The 22,346-nt window shown below is 47.7% G+C and overlaps 1 protein-coding gene across 1 annotated transcript; it reads right to left on the reverse strand.

Moving 5' to 3' along the window:
- Positions 1-491: 491 nt before the first annotated feature.
- LOC122390092 (histone-lysine N-methyltransferase PRDM9-like) lies at positions 492-16,800 on the reverse strand. The gene is made up of 11 exons (XM_043382753.1): positions 16,435-16,800; positions 6,021-6,253; positions 5,582-5,745; positions 5,230-5,306; positions 4,921-5,007; positions 4,681-4,757; positions 4,254-4,347; positions 2,881-2,987; positions 2,348-2,490; positions 1,840-1,976; positions 492-1,532 (listed from the first exon to the last, which is right to left on the reverse strand). The coding sequence occupies exons 1-11, from the start codon at positions 16,565-16,567 to the stop codon at positions 835-837; spliced, it is 1,950 nt and encodes a 649-aa protein (XP_043238688.1). The 5' UTR covers positions 16,568-16,800; the 3' UTR covers positions 492-834.
- Positions 16,801-22,346: the final 5,546 nt, after the last annotated feature.

Raw genomic sequence — 22,346 nt, forward strand, 5'->3', positions numbered from 1 at the left:
TAACCAGACCTGACCACTACCTATGACTAACCAAGTTCAACCGGTTGACTTCTATCAACTGATTATCAATCTTTAGAACGTTGAAGGCTTTAGAACGTTGCGGTGATGTAGCTGAAACAATTGTCCTGAAGTCAATGGTTGATTTTTTCTGTTCACTCCAATATTATGAGCTCTGGTATAATCACGACCACCACAGAGTCTTACTGCACTGTTCCATTTCCCCCTAATGTAAATCACAGCTGCCGTTCGTCAGGCCCCGGGTCTCCCGTGATATAACCCGTCTGTGTTGGCGGTATGACCACACACACATACTGCAGTGTCGCGGACGGTGTGGCGCCGGCATGGTGCACCGAGACAGGTCACCATGAACGGCCGGACGGTAATGCACCGGCACTGTGCACCACGGCTGTCTAGCCGTATAGAGACTGTATAGGATAGACTGTTTTACCACAGCCAATGGTATGTGAACGGCATGTTTGAAACAGCCGAGATAGGCAAACACCAAATATATTGAACAGATGAAACTATAAAACATCAACACAACGCTCCATGAGGCATACCATTGCAGTATGAGCGAGCCATTTATCGATAGGGTCCAGTAACACAAAGAATAAAACTAATCACAAGGTTATTTAATAACGTAGCGCAATGTCATCGAGTCGTGTGCGTGCGACTAAGTCCAAAATTGATCAAGCAGCATGCACCAACGCCCCTAATCAACGATCACAGCCAACAGTCACATTGTTGCAATAAGTTGATCCACCGGCAATATCATGCAATATAAAATCACAATAGGCTCGTAACAACCACCCCGCCAGTACAGCTGCACACACATCAGCTGGTCACCGTGCACCTCTCGCTGTGTTTCCTCAGTTTACTGGGCGCCACAAATCCCTTACCACACCGCTCACACCTGTGTCGGTAGTCGTGTGTGTGCCGGGCGATGACGTGTTTCCTCATGTGCGACTGCTGCGTGAACCGTGCCGGGCAGAAGGAGCACCCGTACGGCCGCTCCCTCGTGTGAGTCCGCATGTGTGTGGTGAGGTGCTGTCGTGTGACGAACCGGGCCGAGCACACCTGGCACCGGTGCGGCTTCACTCCGTTGTGTGACTGCATGTGTCTGGTGTAATGAGACAGTCTGTTAAACACGGCGCCACACTGCTCACACTGACGCACCTTCTCCCCGGTGTGGATCCGTCTGTGGGTCGTTAGGACATTGGAGTAATTAAACGCCTTCCCACAGACGTCACACACGTACGGTCTCAGGCCGGTGTGTATGCGGCGGTGACGGGTCAGATCACTGAGCTGAATAAACGTCCTGCCGCACTCGTCACAGCGGTGTGGCCGCTCTCCCGTGTGGGTGAGGCGATGGTTACTGAAATGATGCACATCGTTCGTCGAGTACTCGCACCGCTCACACTTGTGCCGTCCGTTCCTGCCGATGTGACCGTGCCATGTCTTCACATGCCTGTCCAGCCGCTCCTGTCCCAGACAGGCGTAGTCGCAGTGGACGCAGCGGACCGTGGAGCCACCTGGCGAATGATACTGATTACCACAAACCAGCATACATGGATGTATGTGCGTGCTATCAACATGTGACATCATGTGCATTTTGTTGAAGCTCATAGTTGCGCTTGTCTACTTATCTATTAGATGAGGCGGCCAGTAATATAGATGTCGCTCTAGTCAGTCTGCCTTTGGGGATGGCAGTCAGCCGCCCATGAGTCATGCCTCGCGGAAAAAAATGATATTTTTCATGTGTTTTACTGATGGGCCAATTACTACTGAACATTTTGTAATATATCTATTCTATCGGAGATGCTATATTCGGTCGCCCACCTGACACGAAGGCTGTTGGCGGCGGGGCGGCGGCCGGAGCCTTCCTGAACGTCTGCACATTGATGTTGAGCTCCCGGGCGTAGGCGTCTCCATAGTAGACCAGCAGCTCGGAGCCCTTCACAATCGGCTTGTACGTCCTGTGGCCATGACGAAAGGTGCAACTATGAGTCAGAAAACGACGAGTCAGCACTGAATTTTGAATCTCGTGCGCACTGATCGCGATAACAATTAACACGTACCGAATACAATCACTGCTGCCAAAAAGGGTCACAGTGCAATAAAAATTGACTTATCACGAATGACCACAATGGAAAGAGTAGTAGAGCTCCGCTGCTGTTATTATTACCGAGTAATGTTCCAATAATTCAACAGTTGTTTCTGACTGCAAAGTACCAGCGCCCCATGACCATATGAGGCCGCGAACTGTATAGCTGAATGACGGCAGCCGTGAGAAGCAGTGAACAAGTTTCTATAGGGCAAGGTCTGCGCTAGACACGTTCACCGTTACCTGTAGTACATCTGGCCCTTGTACTGGAAGGCGATCAGGTTCTGCTCCTGCTCGAAGCGGGCACAGTTGACCAGCCGCAGCCAGTTGCTGGAGCTCGAGTCGCCGGCGTTCACGTAGTGGTGCACGCGGCGACACTTTTTGATCTGCAAAACCGATAGTGTGCATCAGTCAATACTCAATGGCCGTTTAGCGTTTAATTACAACACAAGAAGTTAAGAGTCACTAGTTATCGGGGGTGTCAGCATCACAGAGATGTTGAAGACTGTACTTTCTCATCCATGACAGCAATGTCAATCAGACACCGGCTTTTCTAACATCAAACCAGTAATACGACTTTGGGTAACTGATTCATTTTATTCTCTTCATGTACCACACTAATGCAAATATCTGAAATGGTTCAAAAATGGTTTTCTCTCAATTTCCCTGATTTCCCTGGCTGGTTCCGTTTTTGTTGTTTCCCGATAAGCGCGATTGATATTTAGATTCGAAAATACATCCCACGCAGACCCGCCCCAGACCCGCCACTCTCTCACCTCCCAGCTGTAGCCCGAGTCGGTGGCCTGGCGTCGGTCGGCGGTGACGATACCCTCGTAGGGACCGAACCTCAGCCGCGCCGGCAGGTCCTTCTCCGTCCAAATGCCTGTATGGACCGTGGGAAATTCAGGAGTAACGGTGGTGAACTGTCATAGACTAAGCACAGCTGCGGCTCAGTCTGGTGAGGGCGGAATGTGAGCAGTCGCATTGTGAAATACATCTCAGAAAGCCATAATGTATAATAAGTTACAGGCAGGGTTGGCATTTTTGCCGGCAAAAACTAGTTTATGCCATTTGCCGGTTTAAACCGGTTTTAACCGGCAAAAAGTGGCAAAAACTGGCAAAAACTCAAAACCATTACAATGATTTCCCTAGACATGCATTTGAATTGGAAACATTCTAAGGGGGATTCAGTGAAAGTTGTATGCTTTCAAAAAGAAGTAACCTATTGACCATTCGACCAGTGTTTCATACAATTAAAACATTTCCATGGGCTTCCCGCTTTCCATTAGTACCTAACCAGTACGTCTTTTTGGGGCGACAAATGAGCCAGTGCAAGAGTGATTGCTGCACATGCTGAAGTGCGAAGGGGTGCCTGCCATTCATTTGTGCACGTGACGGCACCCATACTCACTGGTTCCTAACAGTATCAGTACAAAATTTGAGCTCAATCGACGCAGCCGTTCTCGAGAACTTGAAGTGTCGTCCCACACGTGCGCTCGTAGAAAGTTGATCCCGACTGACTTATCTGCGACACCCATACTAATCCGTCTGTAACGGTGTTCCAAATTTGAGCGCAATCGGCAGAGCCATTCTCGAGATCTGGTCGAAAGCGACCCCTGCACGTGTGCACCTGCAATAGGTAGCACCCTAACCGTGATGCATGGAAATGCCAAGATTCTTCGGAAATGCATTGTCTGTCTGACGGATGTCTACCGACATGCATAGACATTGCAGCCCGGGTAGCTAATGGGGCAAACTTCAGAAACTTAGCGCGTCTCTTAAACATCCCGAAATGCATTTGTTCATTTCAAATCAATTGCTTACCAGAAAAGTTGCAAGCCTTGACTACCTGAGTTTTTGCCAGTTTTTGCCAGTTTTTGCCACCAGGGTTTCTGCCAGCCGGTTTAAACCGGTAAAAACCACTGGCAAAAACCAGTTTTTGCCACCCCTTGCCAACCCTGGTTACAGGAAAGGGAGGATAGTCAATGTGGTTACCGAGAAATTGGGAGAGCTGAGGAAACTGAACGACAACAATTTATTGACGCTACAAAAGAGCAATATGTATCAAAACGGCCTCAAGGATCGTAAGGCAGTAACTCGGGGGATCTAAATCGGCAGGCCGGATAAAATAAAATAATGAGGATTTTACCGGTGTTGGCTCCGGGGATTTTGGACCGGCCCGGGTTCAGGAACTCGGGACGGGTCTTGATGTCTCTCTCAGGATCGCCAGTGTCGAACGGGACCTGTGCACGCGTGTTGCGATGATCATAATAACGTCCAATTAAACGTTGGTTTTTACTCAAATGACAGTTTCAAAAATAATTATGACGGAAGACTTTCCTACTGAAATGTTTAAGCGGGTATTCTAACATGACAAAGGGAATAAGTGCCCATCGAAAAGTTGTTTAATGTGAGAAGCGAGAATATAACGAGCAACGGTAACGTGAGCTGTAACAAATAACAATAGCTTACACACATCTGGCATCAACGTGGTTACCAGTTCAAGGTTACATGCTGACAAATGCCATAACATGTAAAAATGGACCAATAGAGCGGCACCCTCCCGAGTTCCGTACCTTGGTGTCGGGTACGACCTCCAGCGGACCGTGGACAGGACAGTCGCCCTCCCACTCGCGGTCACACTCGTCACAGACTGGAACAACACGAAATAGAGATTATCTCTACTTGTAAAAAGACTGAAGACTCGGAAAACAAGACCACGTATTGCGGCCGATATGACCGTATAATACACAGCAGAATGTGGAGACTGACAGGTTGAGTGTTGTTTGCTTATGAGACGGTAGCTGGTTACTCACAGATGTAGTCGTCGTCGTCCAGGTCCTCCTCCTCCCGGTAGTTGACCATGTTCCGGCGGCGTTTGAACACCTCCCGCTCGGGAGGCTCTGTGGAATTTGACATTACATCACGTCATGCCCGCACAGTCAATATTTTAACATACATAGCCACAACAGCACCAGCTGGAATAACATCCAGTTGCTATCGCATAAAGTGAAGGACAAAGCTTTTGGTCTCACGATAAACGCCAAAACCGATCGTGACCGTAAATGGTGTCTTTTCTAGGACATGCTATTCATACCAGCGACAATGGTGATTACGATCATTACCTTCTCCCAAGTCCTTGAACTCGGCGATGATGTGGTTCCACAGCAGTTCAGCTTTCGTGTCCACAGCGTGCCGGGCCCTGAAAGTCGCGTCAAACCATACATAAAATGGTCTTGGAGGTTCTTTTTTTTTGGCGATAAAAAGGTTCTTGAATCTTGCCTTGCAGAAGGTGTGCGGAAAGTAAACCGGCCGCCAAACAAACAGTAGATATCCGACCACAGACAATTCGCTTAAATGCAAACCCAAAGTGCCAGTCGTTGTAATTACAGCAAAATATCGCTAGTTTTATAGGTATCGCTAGATATAGATAGGTATCTTGAAATTTTCACAATAACACTCGCTGTCGTCACTTACTTGAACTGATCCTCGAGCGTAAAGCCGATGAAATCGTACGGCGGCGACGGCGGCCGGTGCGGAGACCGGTCCGCCTCCTTTGCTGCCCCCTCTGTGGTGACCGGCCGCCGCTCCTGCGACTGGACGTGCTCACCGCACACGGCCGAGGAAGCAGCGGGCGCCGTCTGAAATATAGTGACAGGTGCTGATGAGATACTCCAAGAAAGCCAAGCGATGACCTTCCAGCCTCGGGCATATTATTGAACGGGAAAAGACGTGATAACTAGCAAGTATAAGCAGAAATTACGCCCTTATTAAATACTACCGTATAATTACTACCTTGTCCTACAATAAACAAAACAGGTGAAAAGTGCTAATCTACCTCTCCGGATTACAATGTTACATGTCCCGTGCTTTAAAGAGAAGATAGCCACCACCAGCCCAACAGTTCCCCACCAACCTCAGCCGATGTCACCGTCGCCGTCCTCTTCACCGGCGGCTGGAACTTGCTCTTGGCGGCGCCACGTCGCACGGTGGAACGCGACCGCCGCTGGGCCGGCCGGACGCATCGCGACGGACTCCAGTCATCGTCGCCGTCGTCGGCCGACCTCGCTGGTCGAGGACGCTTCGGTCGGGCCGGCCGGGGCGGCGGCGGCGGTGCGCGCATGAACGACGGCGGGTGACCCGCGATTCCTGTGTGGGGACCGACACAAGCACTCAGCCGATAATGGAACACTTAACTGCTTCTCCTGGATTTCTGGCGGAGTCGTCAGCCATAAATGGAGGGCTGGGGCCGTGCTCTAACCAAATGACAGCAGTATTCGTGTGTATAGGCGTGGGGGAACTGCAGGGCTCGCTAACACCTTTACGGCGTGGCGGACATAGTGCCTGCTTTCCTCCCTCATAGTTACGACTGCCGTACCGTTCCAGTGGCAACGCCGATGAACAGTTTGGCTAATCGTACACAAAACGGGGCTTAATGGGCATCAGCTCCTAGGCACGCCTGTCTTGGTGGTGTAACTATGCGTAGCCAAACGCCGAATCAGATCACCACGGTGGTCAAATACTAAATAGAGCCGGGAAATCAAACCAAATCCTGTTACACAGCCAGTCCCGGGCCGACACAACAGCAAACTCTCATACCTGAGATCTGCATAAATTAGACGATTATAATCTTACCCTCGCTTTAGATGTTTTCACAGCCGCTGACGCATAGGATCGATTGGCCGCCGGCACCCTAGCTCACTTAAAGCAATTTAACCCTTGCCCGATTGGGTGGGGGGGTCAAACGGACCCCCTCTCGGTTTTCGCGAACAACTCGCGTAAAAACGGCCGATCACGACACAACTTCTAGTACCCTCGCGTTAAACAATTTCACACCTACCCTGACAATTTCATGACCCTGACCCAAATGACCTTTGACCTACTTTTCGAGACCATGTTTGGCCGGAATCGCGATTCGGTGTATGTGGGCTGGCATTAGCCGAGCGTTTGCAGTCTTTTCGTGGTTTTAAGCATTCAAACATGTGATATGATGCTGCTCCCATGCATTAGGGTGGGTGTCAAGGTCACCTGAAGGTCAGGTCAGGTCATCGACCTTTGATGACCAATGTCCACTTTTTCGAGTTTTACATGTTTTTAGGCTAGATTTGGGAGCTGAATTCGAAGTCAACCATTTGAACTATATGAAGTACTTTGGTGCCTCATAATATATTACGAAGCTGTCTGAGGCGGCTGACACCTACTACGAATACCCGGCAGGACCCCTCCTAGTTGAACTGACCTGACCCGACTTGGCCTAAATGCATGAAGACATCATCTGTGATCAAAACAAACATGACATTCGTGATCAGCACCCCGAAAACCCTTAGCAGCCACACTTTACGACGCTTTAACAGGTCCCGATTTTTCATGCTGTTGGGTCACTTCGTTAAAGGTAGTGTGCCAGCTTTCCTGGACCGTATGGAGTTAATGGCCCAGATAAGGAGAACCGGATTTTTAGAACTTATCCATACCTTCAAAACTCATGGAAACGTCTTAAATTCTTCAAATTTTGAGTACCCCAGTGCGAAATTCGCCCCGACGGGTTGTCGGTCGTACCCCAACCACATTTCACACCACTATGAACAATAAATGCACACACTGAAATCGCTATTACCGATATGCTCATCCTATCAAGTTTCGATAAACCCGTTCATCATCAGCTCCTGCGGTTTCGAACACGCCTGTTAGGTGGTGCGGTAGACCGCGCCCAAAGCCAGGGCCCCGGTAACGTGAGGTAGCCGAGTCAGGGCAGCGTGCGCTGACCCAAGCCGGAGCTGCGCGTCCTCCCGGTGTCATGTGATAGCCCGGGGCTGCCCGCGGGGATGCGGTAGACCGCGCCCAAAGCTGCGGCCCCGGCTTGGGTCAGCGCACGCTGCCCCGACTCGGCTACCTCACGTTACCGGGGCCCTGGCTTTGGGCGCGGCGGTGGTGGTGCGTCGGGCTGCGCGCTCTGACTTCGGCCAAGAAAAATGCGTCAGCTGATCATTGTCATTTCTGCCACTTGCGTGTGATGAAATGGGGCCATAACTTATGAGACGGCTTTTTCATATCAATTATTTTACATAAAATCATATTTCAAACCATAAGTAATGTTCGACAGCCAAATAAAAGAAACAATACCAATACAGGCTTACAGTTTAAGGCTCGACATTGTGTTGTCTACGATTAGACAGCTGATAACTCATTCCCGTACGTCGTATGGTCGTAACACTATAATGACCTTTGCTTATTGTCACATGTGCGCCGCATTCGCGATTGTTGCCGACGCCTGTTTGCAGGTGAGCCCACTACAGTTGTTATACATATCGAAAAACCGATAAGCTTTTAGGCGAAAAAGGCACTATTCCAGGCCCATTTTTGACTTTTTTTGCGATATTAGGTAAAAACAGAAGCTTCTTATCCTAGGAAAAATAAAATGGGAAATCTTTCAAAGGTGGCACACTACCTTTAAAGGTAGTGTGCCAGCTTTCTTGGACCGTATGGAGTTAATGGCCCAGATAAGGAGAACCGGATTTTTAGAACTTATCCATACCTTCAAAACTCATGGAAACGTCTTAAATTCTTCAAATTTTGAGTACCCCAGTGTGAAATTCGCCCCGACGGGTTGTCGGTCGTACCCCAACCACATTTCACACCACTATGAACAATAAATGCACACACTGAAATCGCTATTACCGATATGCTCATCCAATCAAGTTTCGATAAACCCGTTCATCATCAGCTCCTGCGGTTTCGAACACGCCTGTTAGGTGGTGCGGTAGACCACGCCCAAAGCCAGGGCCCCGGTAACGTGAGGTAGCCGAGTCAGGGCAGCGTGCGCTGACCCAAGCCGGAGCCGCGCGTCCTCCCGGTGTCATGTGATAGCCCGGGGCTGCCCGCGGGGATGCGGTAGACCGCGCCCAAAGCTGCGGCCCCGGCTTGGGTCAGCGCACGCTGCCCCGACTCGGCTACCTCACGTTACCGGGGCCCTGGCTTTGGGCGCGGCTTCTGCTCATCCTTTGTGGTGCGGTGGTGGTGCGTCGGGCTGCGCGCTCTGACTTCGGCCAAGAAAAATGCGTCAGCTGATCATTGTCATTTCTGCCACTTGCGTGTGGTGAAATGGGGTCATAACTTATAAGACGGCTTTTTCATATCAATTATTTTACATAAAATCATATTTCAAACCATAAATAATGTTCGACAGCCAAATAAAAGAAACAATACCAATACGGGCTTACAGTTTAAGGCTCGACATTGTGTTGTCTACGATTAGACAGCTGATAACTCATTCCCGTACGTCGTATGGTCGTAACACTATAATGACCTTTGCTTATTGTCACAAGTGCGCCGCATTCGCGATTGTTGCCCGACGCCTGTTTGCAGGTGAGCCCACTACAGTTGTTATACATATCTAAAAACCGATAAACTTTTAGGCGAAAAAGGCACTATTCCAGGCCCTTTTTTTTGCGATATTAGGTAAAAACAGAAGCTTCTTATCATAGGAAAAATAAAATGGGAAATCTTTCAAAGGTGGCACACTACCTTTAATGTTCAATTCAAATGGTTGCTTAATTCAAATTCAGCTCCTAAAACTAGCTTAGAAACATGTCAAACTGGAAAAAAGAACCGAGGTAATCAAAGATCAGTGACCTGACCTGACCTTCAGGTGACCTTGACACCCACATTAATGCATGTCACAGCATCATATCACATGTCTGAACGCTTGAAACCACGAAAAGACTGCAAACGCGCGGCTAATGCGAATCGACATCCACCGAATCGCGATTCCAGCCAAACATGGTCTCGAAAAATAGGTCATAGGTCAAAGGTCATTGGGGTGGTCAGCCGGGTCATAACATTTAAAGGGTAAGTGCAAAATTGATTAACGCGAGGGTATTGAAAGTTTCATGGCAATCGGCCGCTTTTTACATGAGTTATCCGCGCAAACCAGGGGGGGGGGGGGGGAGAGGGTTCGTTCGACCTCCCCCCCCCCCTATATATGGGCGAGGATAAACTTAGGTTCTCCAAATAGCCGTTCCGTATGGATTACACTTTAAAGCAGCTCCATCCTCCCGCTAGAGATACAAACTACCGAATAATGCACGTTTAATTCATACCATAATTTAATTCATGCTGAATACCGGCAACATGTTTACAGCTTGCTTTTCCGTAATCCTAGCACACCTTTTCCGTGGATTAACCCTCGCCCGTATTGGTGTTTTTCCAGCCGTGAACGTAACGTATAAGGGGGGGGGGGGAGCGTTGGACCCTCCTTGCCGTTTCGCCCCTGATTGAGCTAGAGTTTCGCGGTAAAAACGAGCATGTAGTTGACACCCACCCTAATGCATGGGGCCGGGGCAACATCATATCCCATGTTCATGTTTGAACGCTTGAAACCACGAAAAGACTGCAAACGCGCGGCTAATGCGGCGTATGTCGGCCCGACATACGCCAAATCACGATTCCGGCCAAACATGGTCTCGAAAAGTAGGTCACAGGTCAAAGGTCATTTGGGTCAGGGTCATGAAACTTTAAGGGTAGGTGTAAAATTGATTAACGCGAGGGTACTGAAAGTTTCGTCGCGGTCAGCCGCTTTTTACGCGAGTTATTCGCGAAAAACCGAGAGGGGGTCCGTTCGACCCTCGTTCGACCCCTCCCTAAGTACTGATACGGGCGAGGGTTAACGACACCTCTATACTGATACCTTTAACCCTATTAGTGGCAGGCTCCTGGCTACCCCCTATTAGTGGCAGGGGGGGCTGTTTACGACCCCCCTTGATATCTCGAGATCTAACCGGCCGATTTTCAAAATTCAAACGGCATTCGATTTCGCTCAACGAGATCTACATTTCTAAAAAAATAAAATTAAAAAATGTCAATAGGGGGGTAGAGGGGGGTAAAAACGGGCAAATTGCAGATACATTTTAGACTGTTTATCACGGCCAGGTTTCTGAACCAATCTTAATGCAACTTTTGCCGATCGATAGAGAATGAACCAGGAATTCACATGGATCCTAAAAATATGCATTTTCAAAAATCATAGGCGGATACAGATCATTGAGATTGGGGGTACACAAAAAGTATAGTAAATAAGGTTTTTGTTGGTACTGTTTCTAAAAAGGGTGGCAACGGTCTTGTTATGTTACAATTTTCTTATGAGAGAACGACTAAAATTGTATTGGTCATGCATAGGCGGTGTCAGGGCACCTATGTTGGGAGGTAAAAAATAACCCCCCTTTTTGGACGCCTGGATCCGCCTATTATAGCAAAAACGTGTCAAAAGAGGATGCACAATAACTTTGTATATGTAATCACATGATACCTTTCATTCACTGTTCGTAAAACTGGTGCAGCATCGTGATCTTCGCCCAAATGACTCGCTTCACGAATAGGACCCCCAATTCCCAGTGCTCTGGAGCCGCCCCTGGTAAAGTTATGAACTTGAAATTTTCAGGGAATGTGCCCAATTTAGTTTTAGGAAAAGTCAGAAAATTTCAGCATCGTAGCTTCAGCGGTTTCGGAGATATTCCCGAAAAACCTGAGGGGTGGATAAAAACAACCCCCCTGCCACTAATAGGGTTAAAGATTCCTCGTTGATGGAGCTACACAGTACACGATTACTCGGCCAGAAACTGACGGGCTGTTTGCCATTGGTTTTGTTTTGTAGGGTTAAGGTTCGACGAGACATTCATTAACCCTATTAGTGGCAGGGGGGGGGGTTGTTTTTATCCACCCCTCAGGTTTTTCGGGAATAACTCCGAAACCGCTGAAGCTACGATGCTGAAATTTTCTGACTTTTCCTAAAACTAAATTGGGCACATTCCTTGAAAATTTCAAGTTCATAACTTTACCAGGGGCGGCTCCAGAGCACTGGGAATTGGGGAGTCCTATTCGTGAAGCGAGTCATTTGGGCGAAGATCACGATGCTGATGTATTATCACTGTATGCACCAGTTTTACGAACAGTGAATGAAAGGTATCATGTGATAACATACACAAAGTTATTGTGCACCCTCTTTTGACACGTTTTTGCTATAATAGGCGGATCCAGGCGTCCAAAAAGGGGGTTATGTTTTACCTCCCAACATAGGTGCCCTGACACCGCCTATGCATGACCAATACAATTGTAGTCGTTCTCTCATAAGAAAATTGTAACATAACAAGACCATTACCACCCTTTCCAGAAACAGTACCAACAAAAACCTTATTTACTATACTTTTTGTGTACCCCCAATCTCAATGATCTGTATCCGCCTATGATTTTTGAAAATGCATATTTTTAGGATCCATGTGAATTCCTGGTTCATTCTCTATCGATCGGCAAAAGTTGCGTTAAGATTGGTTCAGAAAACTGGCCGTGATAAACAGTCTAAAATGTATCTGCAATTTGCCCGTTTTTACCCCCCTCTACCCCCTATTGACATTTTCTTAATTTTTATTTTTTGGAAATGTAGATCACGTTGAGCGAAATCGAATGCCGTTTGAATTTTGAAAATCGGCCCGTTAGATCTCGAGATATCAAGGGGGGGGGTCGTAAACAGCCCCCCCCCCCTGCCACTAATAGGGGTAGCCAGGAGCCTGCCACTAATAGGGTTAAGGCTGCGCGTATACAGCATACGCAGCCTTCATTAACCCGGGCCCGGCTGGGGGTCCTGGATTTCCACGCCCTGGGCCTCGTTTCATAAAGCGAGTCCGTAACTTACGCCGGTTTTTGGGCTTGTATTGCAAGTGCATGTGAAGTGATAAATTTATTTCCCCTTTTCCCTTCTGTTCTTGTTTGCAAGATAAATAAACTCAACGATTCAAATTATCGTCATCGCTTCACAATCACATGCACTTGCAATACAAGACCAAAAACCGGCGTAAGTTACGGACTCGCTTTATGAAACGAGGCCCTGCTGGGGGGGGGGGGGTTGAACACCCCCCCCCCTCTAACTCGGCTCTTGGGCCACGTAGCGATACGCGAAAAGCGGCGTTCGAAAGAGCGCCAAAGATAATGACGAAATCACTTCGGTCACTTTTTTGGTCAGGTCAAATGTTAGGTCACCAGAGGTCATTGAAGGCAAAATTTCGCCGATTTTCAGGTCGAATGTCGACAATTTCCAGGAAGCCAACGCATAACTCGGGAACCAATAGAGCTAAAGCGCCGCAGAAAAGCGCATTCGATAGCCCTATTAACCCTCGCCGGACCTATTGGTTTTCTACATACGCGCCGGCCGAGGGGGGGGGGGGCGGGTACGACCCCCCCTCGCCGTTTCGCCCCTGGTGGAGCTAGCGCGTCGCGGAAAAAACGACCGTGTGCGCCGTTACGAGACGCAGAGATTTGTACCCGATTTTAAGGTCCTAGGTCAACCGGTGACCTCTGAGGTCAGGTCAAGTGCCCCAGGGTACGGTTCAGTTTTTGGTGAATAACTTCGCAAAAAACGGCCGCAGAGCCGCGATTTTGGCAGCATCGTGTTCGTCTCGCTCAGGCGCGTCGAATGATATACTTTTTGTTCGGGTCAGGTCAACTTGGGGTGTTGACCTCAGGTCAAGGTCAGGTCAGCACCCCCAGGTCACGAAGTTGGTCGAAAGAGGTCATGTCGCATATCATTCGATTCGGTAGGTCTTCCTGAGTCCATTGGTGGCTTTCTCGACTCGCTAGCTCAATTTGATCGGGAGTTATTGACGAAAAACTAATATGACCTTGATGACGTCATAAATGACGTCACGGAAGGTCAACATTGCAAAAGTGACGCATCTAACCTTGCAAGGAGTGCATCAAATCACGATTCTGTGTGCTTGAGATAGTTGGAGATCGTTCCCGGCGCCAGAATAGCAGTTTTCATTTTTCCCCATTGACTTATAATGGTGAGGTCACGAAAATGACCTGACCTCATATGACCTTTAGGAAAAATCCGAGATATACAAGTTGTGAGACTCATAATGGATACTAGATCCTGCAAGTTTCATTTCCCTGTGACATCTCCTCTGGCAGTGAGAGCGTTGCGAAGTTGCGACATCTGAAGACCGTGCAGAGGTTCACTTATGACGTCATAGGTCAGTGACCTGACCTGACCCAAAAATGCGGTTGGTGTCAAAAGATGCGGCTTGGATCAAAGGTCAGGTATGCCAAGTTTCAGCTCTCTATCGCCAGCGTGTTCGGAGCTATCGCGAAAAAACCCTATGGGGGGGGGGCGGCACCCGCCCCCCCCCCCTCGGCCGGCGAGGGTTAACCCGCGAGTTGCTGGGGGGGGGGGGGGAAGTAACGCCCCCACTTTTTTCGCCGGGCCATAGCATAATAACTATTAACTAACTAATAACTCGCGTAAAAAGCGGCCGATCGCGACGAAACTTTCAGTACCCTCGCGTTAATAAATTTTACACCTACCCTGAAAATTTCATGACCCTGACCCCAATGACCTTTGACCTGTGACCTACTTTTCAAGACCATGTTTGGCCGGATCCCGATTCGGCGTATGTCGGCTCGCATTAGCCGCGCGCTTGCAGTCTTTTCGTGGTTTCAAGCGTTCAAACATGTGATATGATGTTGCCCCCATGCATAAGGGTGGGTGTCAAGGTCACCTGAAGGTCAGGTCAGGTCATTGACCTTCGATGACCTCGGTTCACTTTTTCGAGTTTTACATGTTTCTAGGCCAGTTTTTGGAGCTGAATTCGAATTTAGCAACCATATGAACATTTACGAAGTAGTTTTGGTGCCTTCGTAACATGTTACGAAGCTGTCAGAGGCGGTTGACACCTACTAGGAATACCCGGCAGGACCCCTACTGGTTGACCTGACCTGACCTGACCCCACCTGGACTAAACGCATGAAGACATCATCTGTGATCAAAACTAACATGATATTCGTGATCAGCACCCCGAAGAACCCCATTGCAGCCACACTTTACGACGTTCTAACAGGTCCCGATTTTCCCGACTTTTGGGTCATTGACCTGACCTGCAAGGTCAACCAATGACCTAGGACCTTAACCCGCGCCCCACTGGGGTCTGTGTATAACACGCCCTACTGGGGGGGGGGGCTATTCATAGCCCCCCCCCTCCTAACTCCGAAACTACTGGGCCGATCGTCAAAATTCAAACGGCGTCTGATAGCCCCGGAAAAACTGTCGAGCGAAACCTAATTTCATTTACCTCGAGGTCACCGATGACGTCACAGGTCAGGTCAAAGTAAAAATTATTAGCACTTTGGCTTGTTCACATTTTGGGCTCTGGCCGCCGTCTTACAAGTAAGATCAGGCTCATTTTTGGTTTCCACACTCGTGAACAGATGCTCTAGATACCTTGAGGGTACCAAACTTGTACTTTGATTTTCAGGTCAGGGTCAGGTCATCACAGGTCACGAAAATATTATATCATGCGTCGGTCACGTGACACATGTTTTATGGTCCATTTAGGCCATAGATTTCGAATTTGATGTCGTCTATGTCATTCGAGGTCATTTTGAGTCGAATTTAGCTTAGGTCAGGTCACTTTCAGGTCAAAAAAGGTCAAATTTTGAAGTTGAAATTTTTCAACAAAAAGGGTGTCTATTGGATGCAGTTTGAGCTCAGAAACACGATGGTGCCATTTATATTGGTGTACGATGCCAAATACGTACTGAAAAATTGATTTGAAAAATTAATAATTGTGAATTTTTTGCAATAATGCGTATAACTTGGCCATTTTTGAAGATATTTAGCTAAAACTTGCTACAGTTAGTCATAATCATGCGTTCTGTCACATATATTCCGGTTTTTTTCGAAAAGTCAAAAATCTTTTGAAAAAAATATAAAAATATAAATTTTGAATATTATTATATAAAATTTTCGAAATTTTCAAAATTTTGAAAATCCGAGATAGCAGTTTGATAGCGCGATCAATTCTGAGTTCTTTCATGCAAAGAAATTGGATCTAGCTTAAAAACTGAGCTCTTGGGAGCGATTGCCGTGGTTCAATGTTTTGCGTCGAAATCGGACGAACATGACGTCACTTTGACGTCATTTCCGGCCGACCTATGGTAGCTACGAAGTTCAAATTTTGACACAAGGTGTCAAATTGATGCAGCCGAAGGTACTGAAAGTTTGTCGTCGATCCGTCAAGCGGTTTGGAAGTTATTGCAGAAAAACGGGAGGGGGGGCTATAAATAGCCCCCCCCCCCAGTGGGGCGCGGGTTAAAATTAGGTATCATCGGCTTCCTCTCGTCACGGGCAGCACGCTCGTTTTTTTCCGCGAAGCTCTAGCTCAATCAGGGGCGAAACGGTAAGGGGGGTCCGTTCCCCCCCCCCCCTTATACGTTCGCGGCTGGAAAAACACCAATACGGGCGAGGGTTAAACATATAAAAACGTAAAAACTGGGTAGCTCTGACTCACCGAGTTCAGATAACTTGTCATAGTTGGACTTCATGTTACAATAAACTTGCTTCTCGAGATCACTTAGGGCTTCCCAGGCGTCCTCGGCAAAAAACTGTCGTATGTGTCTAAACTTCCCATCTTCGACTTCCATCTTACGATATAATCAACGGTCGCAGCAGCAAGCAAGGGCAAAAACAACACAATCGCGATATTATAGGAGCTTAAATATCAATCTGTTGCTTTCCAATATAGATCCAAGCGATCTAATTTAATTATACCCTATGTTTCAAAAGCCTCTTCTTGGCTTCCTGCCCAAAGCCATATATTTCCCAGATTTCCATTTCCTGCCACTTCCTGCTTCTTGTTTGTTGCTGTTTACATTCCAATTCATCTTCTGCTTGGGACGATGCATTCAAGGTTTCATAGAAATAAATCAAATATTTATTGAGGCAAGATTCCCTTTCTCTTCCATTAAGTTACTATTTTCTTTATTATCCTGTAATTTTGTCAAGATGATGTAGTAAAATTTAAAATAAGGATGAAAAAATTCACCAGGAATATCACAAGAAAGATTGTAAATTTGCCATGAATAAAGTTATCAAAGAGTTTTACGACAAAATTGCACATGCTATTACAACTTTTGCAAATTCTAAAAGGGCATATGTACTTTAATATGGTTTTCCCTTATTTAATGGCTGCTTATTGACTTGAAGTATGCATCAAATGGCATCAAATCATAAAAGAAACCTTGCATAGTCTTCAATGACTTCATTTATGTTTGACAAATTCAATGTGCATTTTACGCAAATTTCACGCTAGGTTGATGCCAAGTTGATGATAACATTAACAACGCGTTTTGAACGTTCACGTGCGTTTTGAGTGGTTTTCGGCGCGCGTGTTGGTGGTTATTGTTGTATGTGGGTGTGGTGGGTGTTTCTCGATGATTGTTGTGAATGGCAAGATTCTTTTTATTTCTCAGTTCGTATTTCCGAGCCGTATGTTAATTTTTACCAGCTAAAATTCAAAGGTAACCCATGGAGCATCCGTCAAATTGCGCTGCAAATGTCGCGGTTGCGTCATATATATCTGAGGGCTGTTCACGGTACATAGAATACTAGGTAACACCGGTTTGTCCGCTCAACACAGGGCCAATGGTGACCACTTTCTTCAGCTGACGTCTGTGACCTTGAGCTGACCTAGGATGATAAACAGCTGACAATTTAGGCCATTTGGAACTCACTTGACAGTTGAAGAGCGTCATTTAAAATATAAATGTTTGTCAGATGCTGGCAAAAGATATTATTCACCAGTCATTTTTCAAGCACATTCTGTCATAAATTAGCTGACTCCCTCTGGTCTTCCACACGGCAGAAAATTCAAGTGCAAATTCTGCAGTCTTGAAGTGAACCAAACGCTATGATACACATGTTCGTTTCTCTCAGAGCACAACGGGAACTGCGAGAAAACAAGAGAGAGTCGGACTCTACAAATCAATGAATTTGGAAGAAAAATAGCTGTATTTTTTCCTGTAAAAATGTTGACTTTTAAAACATTGGCCATCAACTTTAAAATTGCCCCCAAATCTGAAAATGTGTGAATTGACAAAACAGGCAATCTTGCTGTTTTTACCCAAGTTTGCTCATGATTGAGAGAGATTCGATGCGAAAATGCACCGATATATTCTTCTGAAAGCGAGGTCTCGATCAGTGTATTAATTTTGATTTTTAACTTAACGCTTGTCCCACTTTTCCTCCCAAGAAAATATTTTTGTCAATTTTTCAATAATTCTTTTATGCGTCATTGCTTTAAAAATAAAGCGAGTCGGACCGTAATTCTTTCAAAATGACTGATCGTGCTCAATATCTATCGGAATATACCAACAGATTGGCCAGACTCATTGGCTAAGTATGTTTAAATTGCATTTTTCTTACTTTCTGCAGATTTTCCTGCAAAATTTTACTGTAGTTTAAGCTGCGTTTCCTGCAGATTGTGTTCACAGACCAATGGGAGACAAGTATTTCTTCATCAACAGGTTCATTCGCCATCAATTGGTCTAGCGGGTGTTTTTCGCATGCGCAGCTTATGTCACAGCTGCGTAAGAACACGTTCGCTATAAATCATTGTGGATATTTCTTTTCGGAATATCAATATCACAGGGTCAATATGTTTCGTGAGATTTGTGACGGCGTGATTATCGTCATTAACTAGTTACTTGAAATGAGATTTTAACGGGGAGTGGTGTAATGCCCGCACGACTGTTGACTTTCATTGTAATTGCCTGAGCTGGTTCCTGGGCCGCCTCAGATAGCAAGATGGTGTGTCGGGTGTGTCAAGTATCTTGACCTGACAGGAAGGTGGGTACCCTGACCCCTAACTCAATATTAATCTCAGATGAAGCCCGTGTGTATGTCTTAGAGCTTGTTTAAGTTTTAACCTCACCTACATATAACCTAACATAATTTGAAATCAAATACCTAACCAGACATCATAGGGCATTGGTAGAGCAGACGTCACACGAAGGGTTGCCACTCAAGTCACCGCTGAAAAGTCTCTAGAAGGTCTCTAGGGCTAGTGATTTTAACCTCGCAGCACGCAGGGGCGGCTTCAGGTACGAAATCTAGGGGAGCACAGCCGGTCGGAAAATGCCACGGAGGGTGCAGCCACAGGTGCAGCTACAACAGCTCACTGACTCACTGCAAATGCGAAGGTCACGGGTTCGAATCCCACCATGGCGCTGACTTAGTGGCCGACTTTATCGTACTTTTTCGAGTTTTAGGGGTCGAGTTCAGCAGCATGAATGGTGCTACAGCCCACTGACTCATTGCAAATGCAAAGGTCAGCGGTTCGAATCCCACCATGGCGTTGGCTCAGTGATCGACTTTATCGTACTTTTTCCGAGTTTTAGGGGTGGAGTTCAGCGGCATGAATGGTGTTACAGCCCACTGACTCACTTCAAATGCAAAGGTCAGCGGTTCGAATCCCACCATGGCGTTGGCTCAGTGATCGACTTTATCGTACTTTTTCCGAGTTTTAGGGGTCGAGTTCAGCAGCATGAATGGTGCTACAGCCCACTGACTCATTGCAAATGCAAAGGTCAGCGGTTCGAATCCCACCATGGCGTTGGCTCAGTGATCGACTTTATCGTACTTTTTCCGAGTTTTAGGGGTGGAGTTCAGCGGCATGAATGGTGTTACAGCCCACTGACTCACTTCAAATGCAAAGGTCAGCGGTTCGAATCCCACCATGGCGTTGGCTCAGTGATCGACTTTATCGTACTTTTTCCGAGTTTTAGGGGTCGAGTTCAGCAGCATGAATGGTGCTACAGCCCACTGACTCATTGCAAATGCAAAGGTCAGCGGTTCGAATCCCACCATGGCGTTGGCTCAGTGATCGATTTTATCGTACTTTTTCCGAGTTTTAGGGGTGGAGTTCAGCGGCATGAATGGTGTTACAGCCCACTGACTCACTTCAAATGCAAAGGTCAGCGGTTCGAATCCCACCATGGCGTTGGCTCAGTGATCGACTTTATCGTACTTTTTCCGAGTTTTAGGGGTCGAGTTCAGCAGCATGAATGGTGCTACAGCCCACTGACTCATTGCAAATGCAAAGGTCAGCGGTTCGAATCCCACCATGGCGTTGGCTCAGTGATCGACTTTATCGTACTTTTTCCGAGTTTTAGGGGTCGAGTTCAGCAGCATGAATGGTGCTACAGCCCACTGACTCATTGCAAATACGAAGGTCACGGGATCGAATCCCACCATGGCGTTGACTTAGTGGCCGACTTTATCGTACTTTTTCGAGTTTTAGGGGGTCGAGTTCAGCGGCATGAATGGTGTTACAGCCCACTGACTCACTTCAAATGCAAAGGTCAGCGGCTCGAATCCCACCATGGCGTTGGCTCAGTGATCGACTTTATCGTACTTTTTCCGAGTTTTAGGGGTCGAGTTCAGCAGCATGAATGGTGCTACAGCCCACTGACTCATTGCAAATGCAAAGGTCAGCGGTTCGAATCCCACCATGGCGTTGGGTCAGTGATCGACTTTATCGTACCTTTTCCGAGTTTTAGGGGTCGAGTTCAGCAGCATGAATGGTGCTACAGCCCACTTACTCATTGCAAATGCGAAGGTCACGGGATCGAATCCCACCATGGCGTTGACTTAGTGGCCGACTTTATCGTACTTTTTCGAGTTTTAGGGGGTCGAGTTCAGCGGCATGAATGGTGTTACAGCCCACTGACTCACTTCAAATGCAAAGGTCAGCGGTTCGAATCCCACCATGGCGTTGGCTCAGTGATCGACTTTATCGTACTTTTTCCGAGTTTTAGGGGTCGAGTTCAGCAGCATGAATGGTGCTACAGCCCACTGACTCATTGCAAATGCGAAGGTCACGGGATCGAATCCCACCATGGCGTTGACTTAGTGGCCGACATTATCGTACTTTTTCGAGTTTTAGGGGTCGAGATAAGCATTATGAATGGAGCTACAGCGCAATGACTCACTTCAAATCCAAAGGGGACGGGTTCGAATCACGCCATGGTGTTGACTTAGAGGCCGACTTTATAGTACTTTTTCGAGTTTTAAGGGGTCGAGATAAGCAGTATGAATGGTGCTACAGCCCACTGACTCGCTTCAAGCCCTTCCAGGCGCCATTGTGAGGGCCCTCAGAAACACTGGTGTGGGCCGTGGGGGCATAACAAACAAGTGTGGGGCCCTTACAGCTGATCCTCATAAACCTTCAAGGGCCCTCAGAGGCCGGCGAGGTCCTTCAGAACCTGGGGTGGGGCCCTTCTGGAGATAAGTGTGGCTACATAAGAGCCCATGACGTGTTCTCAAAAGCCCCGTGGTGTCCTTTCACTCCTTTCCAGTTGAAGCGTGGCCAGCGCGGACCCTCTGATGTCAATTGGCACCGTAGGGCCCCTCGGGCCCAAGGGGACCCTAAACCATATAACGGACGCGTGCCCCTCGCCTCCTAGCTATGCCATTAAATCCAAGTGATCAGGGGCCCTTTAGGTAATCAGGGGCCTCTCAAGTGATTGCAGGGGCTTTTCAATTGATCAGGGGCCCACCAGGTTACCGTGACCAGGGGACTCTCTGATAATCAGGGGCCGTTTATACCAGGGGCTCCTCGGTCAACTAAGGACCTTCATGTGACTGCAGAGGCCCTTCAGATAACCAGGTACTCCCCGGATAAACATGGGCCCCTCAGGTGACCAGGGCTTCTTCAGATGACTGGCCAGGGGCCATCCAGGGGATCAGGGGCCCCTTGGGTATCTAGGGGCCCCTCAGATAACTACGGGTCCCTTAGGTAACCAGAGACCCCTCGGGTAACCAGGGGCCCCTGAGCTAACCAGGGGCCCTCGTAACCAGGGGTCCTTTACCAGGAGTCCTTCAGATAACCAGGTGTCCCTCAGGTAACCAGGAGCTCAACGATCTCGGCCCAATCGACCTGATCGGAGCGCGCAATATGGAGTCACCTAAGTGTTCGCGGTGCCTCGCCGCCGTCGCCGTTAACCCGCGTGTAAATCACAGGCGATAAGCGAGATCGACGATTCAACGGAGCAATTAGTGAGAATGAGAAGCGGTGGGGGAACAACATCGAACGAGAATCACAAAAATCACGAGAACAACATCAACAGCAAGAATGGAAAAGCAATCATTAGCACGTACAATCAATGGCGCGGCGGAGAGAAAATGGCGAAGAAGCACGTAGGAGAGAATGAAGTTTCTGGCACTAGGCCAGGCCGGGGGTTAAAGTTGGTAGAAAAGTTGCGCGTCATTGAGGAATGCGAAGAGTTTTTCGAGGAGAAGTGGATGGTCGTCTCCCAGGAGAGTGGGGAGATCCAGGTTGAGGCCATGTGAAGTAATGTATTGAGTTATGTGTCGCCGGTGATGGTGGAGGTGTGGGCAGTGTAGTAGTATGTGTTGTATGGT

The sequence above is a fragment of the Amphibalanus amphitrite genome, unplaced genomic scaffold (genome assembly GCF_019059575.1).
Source record: "Amphibalanus amphitrite isolate SeventyFive unplaced genomic scaffold, NRLGWU_Aamphi_draft 000382F_arrow, whole genome shotgun sequence".
NCBI classification, from domain to species: Eukaryota; Metazoa; Arthropoda; class Thecostraca; order Balanomorpha; family Balanidae; genus Amphibalanus; species Amphibalanus amphitrite.